An 18,152-nucleotide genomic window follows, 5' to 3' on the forward strand; every position below is an offset into this window, starting at 1 on the left:
GAACGCTATCTTTTTGTGTTTAGGGGTCAGCTGAGGACTGCATATAATATGTGCTTTTTCTTTCCTGGAAATCAAGCCCATGGTTTTGGTCTTTGAACTGTTCTAGTTCTAGTTCTCTTCTGGCAAGAGCTAAGCTCAGATTTAGACTTCAATATTTCAGTTGGCTTCAAATAAAGGATTTTAGGATGTATTGTTGTTTATGTAGTGTTTTTAAGCTGTGAGAAATAAATAGACAAATAAAAATCAGCTAATGTTTTAATTAGTAGCATTAGCATGTTTGAAGACAGAGATGAATATTTTAATATTTTATTCCTGTGATGGAAAAGCTGACTTTTCAGCATCATTATTCCAGTCTGCAGTGTCACATTATCCTGCAGAAATCATTATAATATGCTGATTTGCTGCTCAAGAAACATTTCTTATCACTATGAATGTTGAAAACAGTATTTTTGTAGAAACAGTGCTACATTTGTTATGGGAAGTTCAAAAGAACAATGTATTTGAAATAGATATATATATATATATGTATAGGTCTTTACTAACACTGTTGACAATTGTAATGCATTCTTACTGAATAAAAGTATTAAATACTTTTTGACCCCAAACATTTAAACAGTAGTGTATATTACTATAATACTAATGTCTTCCCTTTTCAAGAGAAATCAAAACTCAATTAGCCAAGGCCTCCCATACAAAATTGAATGATGAGCGCAAACACCTACACACTTTCCATTTCAACTTTAATAGCTGCCGGTACAGAGGACTGATTATCATCAAACAGACTTGTTTGTCCCTCCTGAACCTCTTGCAAAAATCATTCAACAAAGTTAATTAATTATTTGAAGTATAATTTCCCATGTCTGCAGCATGTAAAGTGGAAATCCAAAGGTTCTGGCAAGTGAATCAGGTGGTGACCTCCTATCTCTTGTTTACCTGGTTGCCATGACCTGCTCTGAAGAGTGACCTCCAGTATCGACCTGTCTTTAATTTGTTTACCTCTTCTTTTTTCTTCTTCTTTTTTTAGCCAGACAGAGCGACAGACATTGAAAGTAAGAAAGAGCACAGGAAGTCAACGATACAGTATTGATGCCTCTTGTGATGGGGCTAAACTTATAAATCAGAGGGTTGATTTGAATTTTGGTAAGGACATAGTTTTCATTTTCACAAGAAATTATTTTCCATGATCTAGTGTTTTATAATTAAGCATATCGTTCTATTAGCAGTTTCAGTTGAGTTTCCTGTCCTCTCGGTTTCCTGTTTAATAGAAAAGCACCTCACCTCAGTTTAGACTATACACCTTCCAGTTGTAGTGTTGCTCATTGTGTTTTATCCTTCCTTCAGTGTAATATTTCAAGCTAGAAAAAGGAAAAGGAAGGTATTTTAAGAAAAAAACCAGAAGGAAAAGGGAAAGCAGCCTCACATACCTTAGAAAAACATCACATTTTGACTCTCAGCCCAAGAAGGACTGGAGGAGTAGGCAGAGCAGTGGGGCGGAAGCAAAGTAGAACAAGGGAGAGAGATTTTGAGAAAGACAGTGGGAGGTGGAAAAAAAAGAAAAGACAGAAACAGTCTTTTGGTGGTTGCTTATGAACAGATTGTACCCTAAGGTTGCGTGTGTGTTTCCATGGTGATGTCTGGAGGGCAGACCAGCGGAGAGGCTGCTGGTGCCAGGCAGCGGCACAGGACCAACCTGAACCCGGAGAGAGAAGACCTGGAGGGACTTTCCTCACCGCCCACTGCCCACAAACTCTCACCCATGTACCCCAAGGAGGAGCACAGCGCAGGGGGCACCAGCTCCTCTGTCAATTACCTTGATGGAGCCTATGAGTACCCAGACCCCACACAGACCTACGGCACCACGTCACCCGCAGAGCCTGCCTCTGTCGGATACTACCCGGCTCCCACGGACCCCCACGCGCCCCCCGTTGAAGAACATCTGCAGACGTTAGGCGGCGAATCCAGCAGCCCTCTCATGTTTGCACCCACCAGCCCTCAGCTGTCCCCGTACCTGAGCCATCATGGAGGACACCACTCGACCCACCAGGTGTCCTACTACCTGGACACCTCGTCTAGCACAGTCTACAGGTCAGTGCAGCTTGAGATATGAGCTCTGGTTGTGTTGATGTTTTGGACGCCATTGTAGGTGCAGAATAGTTGTAAATTAACTCAAAAATAAAGTTGGTATACAAGTTATATTGGTTTTTGCAGAAACTGAAAATCATTTGTTTTTATTTCTTAAAATCAAGTTTCTATGGCCATTTTCATGTTGAAATCAAGGTTAAACTAAAGGAAATATAGCAGGAAAGGGAACTATATAAGATGTATAAGATCAAGAATATTGTCAGGTGTCCAGTTAATCAGATGAGGTTGTTCTGGGGGTCATTTACACCTGATATATGATTCATTGAGGCATAATGTTTGGTCTAGCACTCAAATCCTGCTTGGATACCTGCTTACCAAGGTTAATTTTTACAAACAACACCTTACATAAAACCTGGTGAAACCATTCTGGCACATTGTACACTTATTCATTTGGTGAACATGTTTAATTTGCTTACTAACCATGACTTTTGTAAGAATTTAAGTACCATTATTAGCCAACATTTACCATTTGAACATTTACACAATCTTTTTTTATGTTCCTAATTGTTATGGCTATAGGTTTGTGAGTTGTATATGACTAATATTTAATGCTAGTTGGTCTTTGGCATGTGTGATCATTTAGTTATATTGAGAATGAGCATGACTTTTCACATGCTTTTTCCCCTGCAGGACATGTATACATTTTCTTTCTCTTTACAGACTAAATGGTGATGAGATGTTGTTGGTCAGAAAGTACATGCTGATCTCGTGGTTAGAACAGGATATGATACTTTCTGTATTACCCTAAAGAACAGATCATATTTTGCTTATGTGTGTGTAGATTGTGAGAAATCATTGAGTGTGTTTAAGGAATACACAGACCTTTTCGTGTCCAGTGTCACATCGAGTGTTCTCTGACATATACTCTGTGCTCTTGAACTAATTACGGTTTATTTTAATTTGTTGTTACTTTATGCTCTATGTTTGTGCTGTTAATTATTAGTATTTCTTGACTTGGAAAAGAAGGTTAGGATTGTAAACACCACTATCCAACATGGGGACTGAAGTACACCCATCACAAAAAGAAGTGTACATTTGTAAAGTTTCTGATTCAATCCTGTCTGTAGACCTTGAGGAAAGTACAATTAGTGAAAACAACCGTGGTATTGGAATTATCACGTCCTGTCTGAATGCACAGGGAGCACATTTTTCACTTTCAAATAAACAAAGAAGAAATTAATTAAATAAATAAAAAATCACAGCACATGTTGAAGAGACCATTTTTAGTAAAACCTGTAGTTTAAATCTTTTGTCAAAGGCGTATATTACAGTTTCACTTCAAGAAGTGACAATGCATCTCTGCTTTAGGCTGCTTGGAGACCTCAAGTTTGACAGTTGGTGACATTGGACATCACTGCAGTCCATTTATGAGGTTATGCAATATATCTGCTGGACATCAGAATTAAAGATAAAATAAATATTTACAAACACTGGAACAAGGGGTCAAAAGGAAACGGGAATGGTCACACTAGTCAGCTGTTTGCAGTCACGTAGATGATCTCCTTAGACATTACAAACTTGCATCTCAAAACCTTAACCACGATGTACAAAATAATGGTAGTTTATTGATTTTTGTTTGTTTGTTTATTTTTAAATAAATGCCAGTGTTGGATAATTAATTGTATATGCTCATTACCTTTATTTTACATTTATATCCTCACTGAAAGTACATTTTTAATAGCACTTTTAATTTAATAACACTGTTAAATTGAATCTTTAGCAAATCTCAGAAAATATATCTATAATGTTGTGAGGCCTACATTCCCAATGTAATTTGTTCAAATACGATCGTCTTCTAAATCTGTCATTTATCGACCATAACATGGAAATAATTAACCACTTATCTATATCAGACAGAATTTTAATAGGCCTACTGAATTATTTGTAAGCGTGCCATCTAGTGAATCAGTAAAACACAAAAGTCAGTTTGCCCTCAATGGTGGTTGGAACTTGGCCTGGTTGTTATCATTATTATCCACTGTATATTGACATCTGACCTCTGTCTGTCTCCAGGTCCAGTGTGGTGTCTTCTCAGCAGGCAGGTGTTGGTCTGTGTGAGGTGTTGTGCAGTGCGACTGACAGGCAGGAGATGTATCCTGCAAGAGCTGCAGGAGGGTTTGATTCAGAGAAGGAGACGCGCTTCTGTGCGGTGTGCAGTGACTATGCCTCTGGCTATCATTATGGAGTCTGGTCCTGTGAGGGATGCAAAGCTTTCTTCAAGAGAAGCATTCAAGGTAGCCAGCATGTTACACACGCAATCCTTGCTGTTCTGAACATCAGCACGGCTGTGATTCGGCTGCAAGTAGCCTACTCACAGATAAGCTTTGCTGACATTCAGAACCGATTGTTTAAAACAAACGCGAATATTAAGTTGGAGTTAATTTAGTCTATTTTCTATTTTTGCCACTGAAAATAGATCCAAACAAAAAGTGGGCAGTCAGTTGTTCCGAACATAGCAAAGTAGCCTAACATGTTGAAGTGAATTATTAAATGACTCACTAAAAACACAGCAATTGTCGCCACCTATTGGCGAAACGATGTAAGAAAGAATCACCGAAAAAAATCCCACCAATAATGCTCAAAAGTCTGTTGGGATTCGGAACGCACAAACACGGAACATTCACACAGAACACGTTTTGCGTTGAAAAAAAACGGGAGATGGAGAGCAGTGGAGTGGGGAAATGCAAGGTTTAAAAAATCGCTTTTTGTTCTTAAAGTTGAACTTCTTGAATTACGCGTTTTTTCGCGTGTCATGGGCGAGACGCGGCAAAAGACGCGACGCTCGAGCGCACAGTCTAGCGCGTGTTTACATAGTTAAATAGCAAAGCAGTGAAGTGGAATGCAAAAACACCGATCTCATGTGATTGACAGGTTATCCCACCGTCGCGCCAAAAAACACGTCATCAGAGAAGAGATAGCCTATCACCGCAAGGATGATGGGAAGTTATTTTGATTAAAGTCATCATGAAATCAAAATGGACAAATCTTATCTTTAATGGAATATTGCATAATTTCACTAATATTTGACTCGGATAAACATCACAATAGAGAAGAAAAGACTGTCGCAAATTCTGTTTTATGCAAACTTTAAAGGTTACGAGGGCACATGAGTTAAAAAAAAAAAAAATTATGAGCACGGGCAAATAATTTCTAATAAATTGTGCAACATTGGATTAAAAACCAAAAATTGTCCATTTTAATTTCATAGTGACTTTAAAGAACATACTTGCTCAATAAAATGATTGAATTCTAGTAGGCTATACATATGCATAACAATGGGCATTAATAATCCTCTGATAATAATCCGCAGCATCCGCAAGCAGTACTAAAATTCATCCTTTGAAAAAGGTTGATAATTTAGAGCACATAGTTTTCTCAGTCACCTATTATGTCCAAAAATATATGGGTGCTGGCAAAAAGAAAAAATAATTAGATTTTCCTTGATTCATTGATTCTATTTTCAATTCACGCCCTTGTGCTTTCAAATACAATTTTGAATGTGTGAAAATGCGCAGTATGTAATCATCCTTGCATGTTCACTATTGTCCTCCCTTTTAAAGGTGACAGAAAAAGGTGAAAATCAAAGTCTCACATGTGCTAAATCTGACGAGAGGCTGACATGTACAAAGACAGATGTCTCTGCCTATACACCTTATTTGCAGTTCTGTATTGTGTTGGAGGGGGTGCAGACCTGGGTGGGTTTGGTGAGATGAGAGGCCGGGTAGATGTTTTGAACTCGACCCTGACACACAAGCTCCTGATGAGCTCTTTCCTGGGGCAGGTAACTGCTGCTGATTTAACGGCCATTTTGGTGAGGAAAACTGAGCGAGAAACTGGAGGAAAATTACTGTAAGTGTGTGCCTGACAAATGGGTTTTCAGGACACACTGGGTGAGGGGAATTACAGTGAGAATAAGGGAGTACAGAATGATAGAGAGACATGATGTTTAAAGAGAGAGAAGACAGACAGGACAGGAAGGCAGAGAGCAGAGAGTAAGAGCAGAAGCAAGACAATAAAACAGAGTAAATACTTCCATTTTTACTTCCTGCGATTTGAATTTGAGTATCCATAATTGTTTCATATAATTTGAATTTGAGATCCCTTCAAAACATTTTTACAAACAACTTAATACCAGGTTTTCTATGAGGAATAAACAAACTTTTTATAAAAAAAAAAAAAATTAAGATTTACTTAAACAATATGTCCACCTATCTAATATGCTGTTGGTCCTCCGCATGCTGTCAAAACAGCGCGACCCACCAAGGCATGGAATAAAGGTGTCCTGTGGTATCTGGCACCCAGATGTTAGCAGAAGATGTGAGAGATGTGAGGGTGTGAGGAGCCTCCGTGGATCGAACTTGTTGGTCCAGCACATCCCACAGATGCTCAATTGTATTAGGCCAGGGAAACACCTTGAACTCTTCATCATGTTCCTCAAACCATTCCTGAACAATGTGTGCAGTGTGACAGGGTGCATTATCTTGCTGAAAGAGGCCAGTTCCACCAGGGAACACCATTGTCATGAAGAAGTGTACCTGGTCTGCAACATTGTTTAGGTAGGAGGCACGTGTCAAATTTACGTTCACATGGATGGTCGGACACAGGGTTTCCCAGCAGAAGCATCACACTCCCTCCTCCCTGCCATCACTTTTCCAGGTAAATGGTGCACACATACACGGCCATACACGTGATGTAAAAGAAAACAGGACTCATCAGACCAGGTGACCTTCTTCCACTGCTCTGAGGTCCAGTTCTGACACTCGTGTGCTCATTGTAGGGGCTTTCGATGGTGGTCAAGGGTCATTATAAGCACTCTGATTGGTCTGCAGCTACGCAGCCCCATATGCATCATTCAAATTTTGTGCGACTTGTGGCACAGTAGAAGACTGTTGGTAAATTGGTGAACTCTCATCACTGCTGATCGGAAGCAACCCACAAGTTTTTACCGTCATTGCAGATGATGGTTTAGGAATTTGAAATTGTTAACGTGATTTTGTTGAGCAGTAGTTTCAGGGAGTCTTTCTAATGGGCACGGTGGTGTGAATTGCTCTCAACAGTTCCCAGGGCATCTTTGCTAGCCACCCAAAATGTCTTATTACACTAAAATGTTTTTGCTACTATGATTTTGTTCACATCCAAATTTTGTTATGAATATTTTGGATTCTCTGTTGTATAATATCCTATTGCAAACATACCTCACTAGGATTATGTGCATGGTTTTTGGATGTCTGTGTGTATGTGTTTGTGTGTAGGTCTGTGACATTTCTGGCTGTGACACACTCATCTAATTTAAAATTTCATCTGGAGCACTGGAACAGCATGTACCTGCTCTCAGTGCTTAATCAGATCCAAGGCCACTGATGCACTGCACTGCACTCTTTGTCGCTTGTGACGGAACAATATTTACACATCTCTAATACGGAGTTAAAAAATAAAAAACATCTCTGAAAGCTGATCTTAAAAAAGTAGTAAAATAAAGAAAGATCTGGCATATGCTTAGGTATTTTGCTGTTTAAGCAAGAACTTGAAGGTAAAAGAATGATCAATAACAAGCTCTACTTCGTTCCTCTGCCTCTAGGTCACAATGACTATGTTTGTCCAGCGACCAACCAGTGCACTATTGACAGAAACCGCAGGAAGAGCTGCCAAGCATGCAGGCTACGCAAGTGTTATGAAGTAGGCATGATGAAAGGAGGTACATCAAATATATTCCTACTTTTCTCTTCCTTTCTCTCTCTTTAAGTCTCACATAAACATGACCTCCATCACAATCATGATTTTAAGCCTATAGGCCTATGTGTGTGTGTGTGTTAATATGTATATTAAATGGGGTCAGCCCTATGTTCCCACAGCCCTATGTTCCCACATTTCTAAGAATTTTTTTTTTTACGATTTGTCTAAACCCCAGTTACGGGTTGGTTTAGGGGTGGGGTCAGGGGTAGGCCATTTGTGGGAACATTGTCTAAACCCCAGTTACGGGGAGGTTTAGGGGTGGGGTCAGGGGTAGGCCATTTGTGGGAACATAGGGCTGTGGGAACATAGGGCTGTGGGAACATAGGCATGCTCCCAATTAAATATACACATTACACACATATACAAAAAGGCATGTTTCCCATCAACTACCTCATATAATCAGGCAAGACAAGCTTGTTCACGTGTACTGCACAGGCTTTCATCTTTCTCTTTTTTCAAATTTTTTGGCCCGCATCTTTTCCATTGCAGGTATTCGTAAGGACCGCGGTGGCCGCGCTATCAGGCGTGAGCGGAGGAAGAGCAGTAATGAGGATCGTGACAAGAGCTACAGTGAGCTGTCAAGTCGTGTCGGACTGAGGACAGCTCAGGACAAGAGGAAGAAGAGCAGCGGCGGGGTGGTCAGCGCTTTATGCATGCCACCTGACCAGGTGCTGGTGTTGCTCCTGGGTGCAGAACCACCGGCCGTCTGTTCACGTCAGAAGCACAGCCCCCCGTACACCGAGATCACCATGATGTCCCTGCTCACAAACATGGCTGACAAAGAACTCGTCCACATGATCGCCTGGGCTAAGAAAGTACCAGGTGAAATCTTTCAAAGATCAATTAAAGTTGCTTTAATTGTGAATTGTGAGTGCAGCATCAAAGGAAATGTTTTTAAATGTGAAGGAGGCACTTCTGAGAAAGTGTCCCCGGTGACAGCCTTGCCAGTTTTTGTAACCGTGGCAGCAATTTTCAACAGCACAGGTGGCAGAGATTCAAATGACGAGGTCACAGACACAAAGATAAAGAGCATGGGTGTTATTACAGTGATCTGTGCTGCGGCTCAGTTCGATTGGCCTCCAGCTGAGCTCAGCACACATGAAGACACCTGCTGGGACTTTAAGGGAGACATTATATTTAATGTTCAGATTTCTTAATTAACCCTCCTCGGAGAAAAATAAACAATTTATCTCATGAGACACAGCGGACAAGACTTAAATGTTGTTATATGTGGGGGTGACAACACCAAAATTTCATATTCCAGAATTATTTACTGAAACATGCTAATCATTACTCTTCTAACCCTCTTTTATACATCACAAAGGAAGGTCGTTTCAATCATAGAAATTAAATATGCCTTATTTTATTTAGTGAAGTTTCAGCTCAAAATACCCCACAGATCATTTACTACACCATATTGTAAATACCCATTCTTTAGTGGAAGGAAAAACATGCTGGTTTCATGCATGTATCTTTAAATGCAAATGAGCTGCTGCTCCCCGCCCTACTTTCCAGAAGAGGGCGGAGCCTTTACAGCTCGTGCCTCAGATACATCTCTATCGCGGTCACGCTCACATGACATTGCAGTTCTTCATCATCATGAAAGTTTATTATCTGCATGCATTTTAAAGCCATATCAGTCTAAACTCCTGATACATGGTTTTCTGAGTGCACCCATCCAAAGCACGCGCACAGAAATCTGGCTGTTAGACGGCGTGTCCCGTGAGTATTAAACTAAGTTCTCTTTCACATCTTATTGCACTTAAACTGTCAAATACACACAAGGTTATGTCTAAAACACACGAAGTACACATAAACACAGTCGGTTGTGTCTGTGAATGTAAACAGCTAGTAAAGAAATCGAATGTGTATATTATATCTGTGTATTAAAGTGAAAACAGCGTAATATACAGTATATTGCTGCTGTTGATATGAATAAAAAAAAAAAAAAAAATAGAAAATCACTCACTGCTCTTGACTGAACAACTTAGTAGCTTTAATAAAAATACATTTCTTATTTGAATGCTGCTGTTAAATGCTCTGGCGTGGAGATAAACATGGTGGACTGTGTACAGCTCACTCAGGGGAGGAGCTAAGGCAATAGGGCAGAGTCTGTCAGCAGTCGTGGGCGGGGCCTAAGCATTTGTGACGTCACAAAAGCTACAATTTGCAAACGGCTTGTTCTGAGACACTGCTTATGATTTATGGGGATTTTAAAAAAGAGGATTGGGTGGATTTTTACTATTATAGGGTGGTTGTGTACACACAGTGCGGACACACATTTATGTTCAAACACCATGTAAAAGTGAATTTTGCATAATAGGTCCCCTTTAAATTTGATTTGCAACCCGTCCTACAGATGTGAATGATACCTCAAATCATGCAGCTTGTTGAGAAGAGGTGGGCTGTTACTTTCCTAAGTGATGGTGGGTGAAAAATCCCATAGATTCACATTGAAGGAAGGACCTTAACCATATTTAGGGACCAGAATATATTAGAAACTTGGGGTGAGCCAAGAAATCATTCTAATATGCTAATTTTCTGCTCAGGAAACAATTCCTTTAAAAAAACATCTTACTGATCACAAATTTGTGAAGAGCAGTGCATGAAGCATGATGTGACTGTTCTCTCCAGGGTTCCAGGACCTCTCTCTGCATGACCAGGTTCAGTTGTTGGAGAGCTCTTGGCTGGAGGTGTTGATGATCGGCCTCATATGGAGGTCCATTCATTCACCTGGAAAACTCATCTTTGCTCAGGATCTCATCCTCGATAGGTACTGATGTTCTGCACCTCCTCTTGTAGGACAAAAAACAATCATTAAGTATTTCCACTTTTTTTGCATACATACAACTCATTTAGTTAGGCTAAAGAAAAAATAAAGCTCAAACCTAATCTAACTACAGACCCTTTCCAAAAAATTAGAATATCATGGAAAAGTTTATTTATTTCCATAATTCCATTCAAAACGTTAAACTTCCATAGATTATAGATTCAGGGCCCACAACTTAAACGATTTCAAGTATTTAGTTGTTTATTTGTACATAATTTGGGCTTCCAGCTCATAAAACCCACGAAAACAGGATTTCAAAAAATTTGAATATTACATGAAATCACACAGTAATTACACAGTGATACCATGGTCATTGAACCAGGTTTTGGTTCTTTTGGCAGTGTGGGCAGGTGCAAATCCTGCTGGAAAATGAAGTCAGCATCTCCATAAAGCTTGTCTGCTGAAGGAAGCATAAAGTGCTCTGGAAATGTCCTGTAGACGGCTGCGTTGAGTGGACAGCACAGTGGACCAACACCAGCCGATGACATGGCTCCCCAAACCAACACAGACTGTGGAAACTTCACACTGGACTTCAAGCATCTTGGATTGTGTGCCTCTCCATTCTTCCTCCAGACTCTGGGATCTTGGTTTCCAAATGAGATGCAAAATTTGCTCTCATCAGAAAAGAGGACTTTGCTCCACTGTGCTTTATTAAATCCAGAGTCAACGCAGCCGTCTACCAGGACATTTTCAGAGCACTTCATGCTTCCTTCATTTTCCAGCAGGAGGGTTTTATGAGCTGGAAGCCCAAATTATGTACAAATAAACAACTAAATACTTGAAATCGTTTAAGTTGTGGGCCCTGAATCTATAATCTATGGAAGTTTAACGTTTTGAATGGAATTATGGAAATAAATAAACTTTTCCATGATATTCGAATTTTTTGGAAAGGGTCTGTATTTTAGAACCACTTTGATTCATCTATTTGGACATGGAAAAGTGCAGTCACAATTTGTGAAGCTTTGAAAACACATTCAGTTGTTTTGATTACATTTAGCCTCGCTTGACTGTTAAGAGTAATGACAAAGCACCAACATGCCGTGAGAGAAACCTGTGGGAACACTTGTTATACTCTAATGAAATCCTGGGCTTTATTTTAGTCTCAGACATCTTTACATGATACTGATGCTGTGAGTGTGATTGTGAGCTTTTTGAGATGTCACATTGACCAGATGCATTCCCTCTACCTGTGACTAGTTTTGCCTCAATTTCTTAAAGAACATTGAGCAGCATGTGGTTTTATCCCCGCAGAAAGGATGTGCCCTGCAGAGGGATGTGCCTTATAAAATGAGATTGAATGATTGTAAAATGAAAACTAGATTGTTAAAAAGGATGTGAACTATTTACCTGAGAGCCTTGTGCTCCTCTTCAGAAGGCACAAGTAGCATGTAATTAAAGAGGACCTGATTGGGAACAAGCCTCTTTAAAGGGCTTTTGAAGAACAGCATCATCGCTGACTGAGGAAATACGAATCTAATCAAAACTAGCATCCGTAAAAAGTAAAGCAAAGTGAGCTTGGAGGTTTAATATAGCATCCTGGAAGATGAAAGAGAAAGAGTGAGTAAAATTTGGAAGGGACTGAAATGACAAGATAAAATGGTTGAATGAGAGAGAGAGAGAGAGAGAGAGAGAGAGAGGGGGGGGGGGGGGGGGGGGTAAGAACTGATGAAAGACAGAATATCTACAGAGAGTCCATCACAGGTCCAGTCTTTGCTCTCACAGAAAGAAAAAAGAAGGTCCATTTTAAGGCACATATCACAGTAAATCCCACAAATGATCTCCTAGCATAAAGTGCTGGTCTTCCTCTTTACAGGAATGAAGGAGAATGTGTCGAGGGGATGGCTGAGATTTTCGACATGCTTTTGGCGACTGTGGCTCGATTCCGCAGTCTCAAACTCAAGCTGGAGGAATTTGTATGTCTTAAAGCCATCATACTTCTCAATTCTGGTGAGTCTATGGTAACAGAAAGTCAAACAGATCATTAATAGCCTCTTTAGATTTGAGAGTTCCCTGGAATACTTGATTCTGATTGGTCAATCATTCAGTCTCCTCCACACAAAACTCCACCTTCATCAATGTCTGACCAAAAACATAGCATGCTATCATGTTATGTTCTAGATAAACAAAAGAGCTTTTCTAAACCAGTGCTATATGCTAAACTAGTAGGCTAAACTGTTAGCTTGCTAACTGAAGGCTAAAAACAATGAAAGGGAAATGTTTGATTTTAAATGTAATAAATGAATATAGTTGAATGTAACTTTTTATGTAATTAAGTCAGCCGGTCATTACCACAAAATAATCCCCTTCATGATCGCTTTTTTGGAATCCCTTACTTATTTAACTGTGCACTGCCGTATAAAAGTTTATGGTCTGTATGATTTTTTAAAACTTTTGAAAGTCTTTTCATGCTCATCAAGGCTAATCAAAAGTCCAGTAAAAACAGTAATATTTTACTCCAGCCTTCAGTCACATGATCCTTCAGAAATTATTTTAATATGCTGATTTGCTGCTCAACAAACATTTCTTATTTTTATCAGTGTGAATTATTATAAAAAACAAACAGTTGTGCTGCTTAATATTTTGGTAGAAACTGGGATATGTAAAAAAAAAAAAAAAAAATATATATATATATATATATACTGTATATTTTTTCTAACATTAAAAAGGTATTTACTTTTGACCCATTTAATGCATCATTGCTATATAAAAGTATTCATTTCAATCAAAAAAATGAAATAAAAACAAATACCGGTAAATAAATCCTCAAACCTGTGCATGCTAATGTACTCAGCATCATCTATGCATAAAATAATGTCAACAATTAACATTCTAATGCATATCAAACACAAACAACCCTAAACATGTCCCAGGTGTCAATTCATATGTAACGTTTAAATTGTAATTACTTCATCTTTTCTGTCTGGTCAGGTGCATTTTCATTCTGCTCCAGTCCAGTGGAGCCCCTGATGGACAGCTTCATGGTGCAGTGCATGCTGGACAACATCACTGATGCCCTCATTTACGGCATCAGTAAATCCGGTGCCTCTCTGCAGCTGCAGTCCCGGCGTCAGGCGCAGCTCCTGCTACTGCTCTCCCACATCAGACACATGAGGTAAACTCAGATGGATAACAAATCAAAACATTTAACATATACCTTACACTACCATTCTAAAGATTTGGCTCTGTAAGATTTCATCATGGATGCATTAAATTGATCAAAAATATTAGTAAAGACTTTTGCAATAATTATATTTAATTTTAAAATAAATGCTGTTCTTTTGGACTTTCTATTCATCTAGGAATCCTGAAAAAAAAAAAAAATCATGGTTTCTACAAAAATTAAACTGTTTTCAACATTTATAATAATAAGAAATGTGTCGAGCACCAAATCAGCACATTAGAATGAGTTACGTTAATAGAGTTATGGCTCCTGAAAATTCAGCTTTCCATCACAGGAATCAATTACATTTTAAAATCGATTCAAACAGAAGACCGTTTTTCACAATATTCCAGTTTTTGCTGTATAAGAGAGTTGAAAAGGGTGTTTTACCCATTTAAGGGAACTTTTCCCCTTTATTAGCAACATAAGTAAGGATATTGTTGCTGAATTATTATTGCTAATATCAGTCAAGCACATTAAATTCGTAATGTTTTTTTTTTTTTGAAAGCAACAAAGGAATGGAGCACTTATACCATATGAAATGTAAGAATCGAGTCCCGCTGTATGATCTTTTGCTGGAGATGCTGGATGCCCAGCGATTCCAATCCCCAGGAGAGGTGCAGCGACTGAGGGCACAGAGTGAGAAAGACTCCCCGTCTACACCATCCACCAGAGGACCTGGAGCCATGCAGCCCAACACTGCCTGTCTCAGCCAAAGCCCAGACCCCTGACCCATGTACCATACACAATCCCAACAGCTGCAGTAATAAGAACTGTGAGGTGGAGTCTCTCCTTGTGCCTTATCAGAGTCCACTTTAGATTTTAATCTGGAAATTAACACATTTGAAAATGAACCTATTTGTAGAAACACACAGGTTGGCTCCTAAACACTATACATCTATTGTCACTTGATTCATGAGTTTTTGTCAAAGCTTATTACAGGGATTCAAGACATTTTCTCAGACTTGAGAAAAAGGGCTCTTTTTGGTGCATCGAGAGACAGGTTTCTGTAGAAGCTGCTAATTCTTTTTTTTTTTTTTTTTTATATATCTATTGAGTGACAGTTTTAACATCACAAACTCACTCAAAATAAGATAAATTAATTAAAAAGCAGGTGAAGTGCATTAGAAACTAGCATTTAAAATCTGTTTAATAGCTGAACATTTATACATTAATTATTCTGCCACTGGATTAGAAAACAGGAGGTGTTATATTGACATTTCACTGTCCAATCTGATCTGTCAATCACAGAAGTAAGTGGTTTGTTATAATTATTTACATTATGGCAATAAGAATTAGCTATGTATAATTACAATCAGCTCTTAATATAAAGTACATGAACACTAATATAAAGTGTGAAAACAGCAGAGGAGAAAAGTTACTCTTAGAAGAAAAACAAGAAAAAGTAATTTCATAAAACAGTTTATGTTAATGCATCATGATTTATTCTCGCAATAAGAGCTATTTCTCGATACGAATCATTGCTCTTTTTAATTAATAACATAATTTTAACTCAAATGGCTCAGTGATCACTGGTGACATTAGTAGCATCTTTTTTTTGTACAAAGACGTTTATTGGTTGGCTGATATCACAAAATCTTAAATCCTATTTTTGCTGTATTAAAGTGCTGGAATTGGTTTTATGGCCATGTTAACATGAGATGTAAATGCTAACAAGAGCTAAATTTCATCAATGTGAAGGACACTGACTGTCTTATATTACGATGTAAACTACATTGTCACATTTTTCCGCAAATCTGTGAATGTGTTTGGTCATAGTCCAGTAGACTTGTACTTTGCATTTATCAGCTATTATATTTGATACTTGAATGTTATGATTGGTACAGTACAAGTTTTGATTTTGAAGGACCTACATGTGGAAATGTTAATTTGGCTCAATTAATTATAAAGAATAGTTGAAAAATATACTAAATGAAAAGATGTGTCTTTATTGTCAGCATTAGCAAACTGTACATAGATAAATAGGCATAGACATTGTAATCATAATTAATGTTTTTGTCATATTGTTATATCACACAAATTAACAGATGATGGTAATGACTGTTTTACATTTCTGGACCAAAAAAAAAAAAAAAAAAAAAATTGTGAACATGCCATAAAATAAAAATACATTTGAATTGTCATGCAAAATCTTATTTAAATAATATTGAAAATAACTTTTTTCTACAGTTTTAAATAATAAAAAAATAAAAATAAAACTTTCTTTAGCCTAAGCAAATAATTTTGGCCATTTTCTTGGACGGTATAAGTGCAGTACCTTATGCGTATGTCAGTGCTATTTAGTACATCATTATATATGATTTTTCCTCTGTTTCCTTGGGACAGAAGAGGTTCACCAGTCTGGCTGTCCAACACTGGTCTACACTGCAATGAGTTCAAGAGTACACGGTTTAGTGAAAAATCAAATTAGCAGCAGTAACTATACAGGAACAGGAACAATCCGCTTTGGCTAACACTAGTCCATTCTGTGTCCTGCAGTGTAATATGAAACATATGAAGGCATTAGTAGAGTCTCATACAGGTGGTGGGCCGTTGGTGTAGCGGAGCATGGGATGAAAAGAACGGGCGAAATTGTTGGCATGGGCACAGCTGTAATCCTGCTCAGTCATGGGTACCAGACAGGTCAGGCCCACTATGAGCAGCAGTAGGAGCTGCAGTGGCAGAGCCGCCCGGAGCACTCGCAGCAGAAAGGGCTGGCAGCGAGCCACAGCAGCGCCACCTTGTGACCCGGAGGAACCAGAGCGAGACGAAGCGCAGCCAGAACCGCTGGGCAACCTACAAAACATCACACCAATAGATTATCATTTATAAGTCCATTCTAATGACACGCACGGAAATGTCTCGAGTAACACAGAGCTTCTGCTATTCAGTTTATCATGTGATTCGTTTTTAAAAAGTTAACCATCTTAAACCAAGCCAAAAAAATGTTTTCGTGCCTGTCATTGTTTAGCTATTTGCATATTATCATAACTCGCTGAAAGATTGCACACATTAAATCTCTAGATGGTTTGTTCTCGGATAGATATCGCTTCCCATATTTGTGTTATAATCCATATTTTGTAATACTTCATAATATATTTCATTAAGAAGTTACAAAAAACATGATATAATGCTTAACAAATCAGTAATTCATGTACATTCAATTATTAAATATATATGAATTGAGGTGTCAAGGCATTTCTATCTATTTCAATGTAAATTAAAACTTTTGTTAAGCATTACATACATGTTATGTTTGTTAATGTTGTTAATGAAAGTTACTATTAGGTTTTACACAATATGGCTGCCTTTATGTATTTTTCTCTGATATAAGGCAGAGATGAGCGTGAGAGCATCATACAAATAAAACTGCAAAAAACAATGAAAGCAACAAAAAAAACAAAAAAAAAAGTACATGGTTTGGAAAATGACTGATACATTTCAATATTTTCACATGGCATCAAGAATGGAGAAAGATGATGGACCCATGAGGATTTTGAACATAGTTTCTTAATGGTTTTTGTGTTCAAAGTACACAAAGTTACATTGTCAGACTCAATATTATGTTTTAAGATTACTAAGAATCCTTGACTTGGAACCAAAACAAATTCATTTCTTAGAACTGAACAGCCCATGTGGACTCCCACCGCAGAGGATCTGGCCTCTGATCTGAATGGTTCTGATGGTTATGGATCTGGGATCTGGATCTGGAACGAGTTCCATCATCCCCCCTGCATTCTAAAGCCGAGAAACAGGTACCTGTGACGTGGAAGCCTGGCTGAGGATCCTGGTTCTGACACACTACATTTGCCTCGTAGCTGTTGTGCAATGAGCAAAAGGGAGGGAGGGAGGGAGGGGTAAAAGAAAGAAAGAATGTTTCAGTCCCAGCAAATAAAGACAAAGCTTGTGGTGACAAGCAGAGACATATAGCCAGGCCATCAGTATAATCACAAACCAGTAACAACAAAACAAAAGGCGGCAGCAAAATAGGTGGCAATGACAAAAAAAATCTTGCAAGGTGCAAGAAACCTGGCTTTCCACACAGACACCTTCAAACAAATCCACTAAAATTGACTGTGGCTTGATTTGATTCAAAGCACGTCTGAAAGGCAAAGCCAGTGTTTCTTGTATAAATTTCACAAGAAGTGAAGTACTTCTAGAGCCACAAATAAACATCTTTTACAGGGGGATGAGGAAGTGAGCAAATATCCCAGGGGATTTTGTCAATGAGAAATATTTAAGTGGAACTAACGTAAAGAAAAAATTTCCCCCTGATATAAGCTCAAC

At 38.5% G+C, this 18,152-nt stretch overlaps 2 protein-coding genes across 4 annotated transcripts in view; one reads left to right on the forward strand and one right to left on the reverse strand.

Moving 5' to 3' along the window:
* Window positions 1-1,092: 1,092 nt before the first annotated feature.
* esr1 (estrogen receptor 1) lies at window positions 1,093-15,011 on the forward strand. Of its 3 annotated transcripts, none has more exons than XM_079887696.1 (9): window positions 1,093-1,140; window positions 1,641-2,085; window positions 4,156-4,376; window positions 7,721-7,837; window positions 8,365-8,697; window positions 10,510-10,648; window positions 12,519-12,652; window positions 13,634-13,817; window positions 14,374-15,011. In XM_079887696.1, the coding sequence occupies exons 2-9, from the start codon at window positions 1,757-1,759 to the stop codon at window positions 14,594-14,596; spliced, it is 1,680 nt and encodes a 559-aa protein (XP_079743822.1). In that variant the 5' UTR covers window positions 1,093-1,140; window positions 1,641-1,756; the 3' UTR covers window positions 14,597-15,011. The 3 variants fall into 3 exon arrangements, with proteins under 3 accessions (XP_079743822.1, XP_079743821.1, XP_079743820.1); XM_079887695.1 differs by lacking the exon at window positions 1,093-1,140 and adding an exon at window positions 1,206-1,228 and having other exon boundaries at window positions 1,608-2,085; XM_079887694.1 differs by lacking the exon at window positions 1,093-1,140 and having other exon boundaries at window positions 1,555-2,085.
* A 782-nt stretch (window positions 15,012-15,793) lies between these two features.
* Window positions 15,794-18,152, reverse strand: part of syne1a (spectrin repeat containing, nuclear envelope 1a) — a 124,471-nt gene continuing 122,112 nt past the window's right edge. The window contains exons 145-146 of the mRNA XM_079887687.1: window positions 17,625-17,683; window positions 15,794-16,661 (exon numbers count right to left, since the gene is read on the reverse strand). Of these exons, the coding sequence (XP_079743813.1) occupies window positions 16,400-16,661; window positions 17,625-17,683 (321 nt within the window). The 3' untranslated portion in view covers window positions 15,794-16,399. The remainder of the gene's footprint in view (window positions 16,662-17,624; window positions 17,684-18,152) is intronic.

This window comes from Squalius cephalus (genome assembly GCF_949319135.1).
Source record: "Squalius cephalus genome assembly, chromosome: 12".
Classification (NCBI taxonomy): Eukaryota; Metazoa; Chordata; class Actinopteri; order Cypriniformes; family Leuciscidae; genus Squalius; species Squalius cephalus.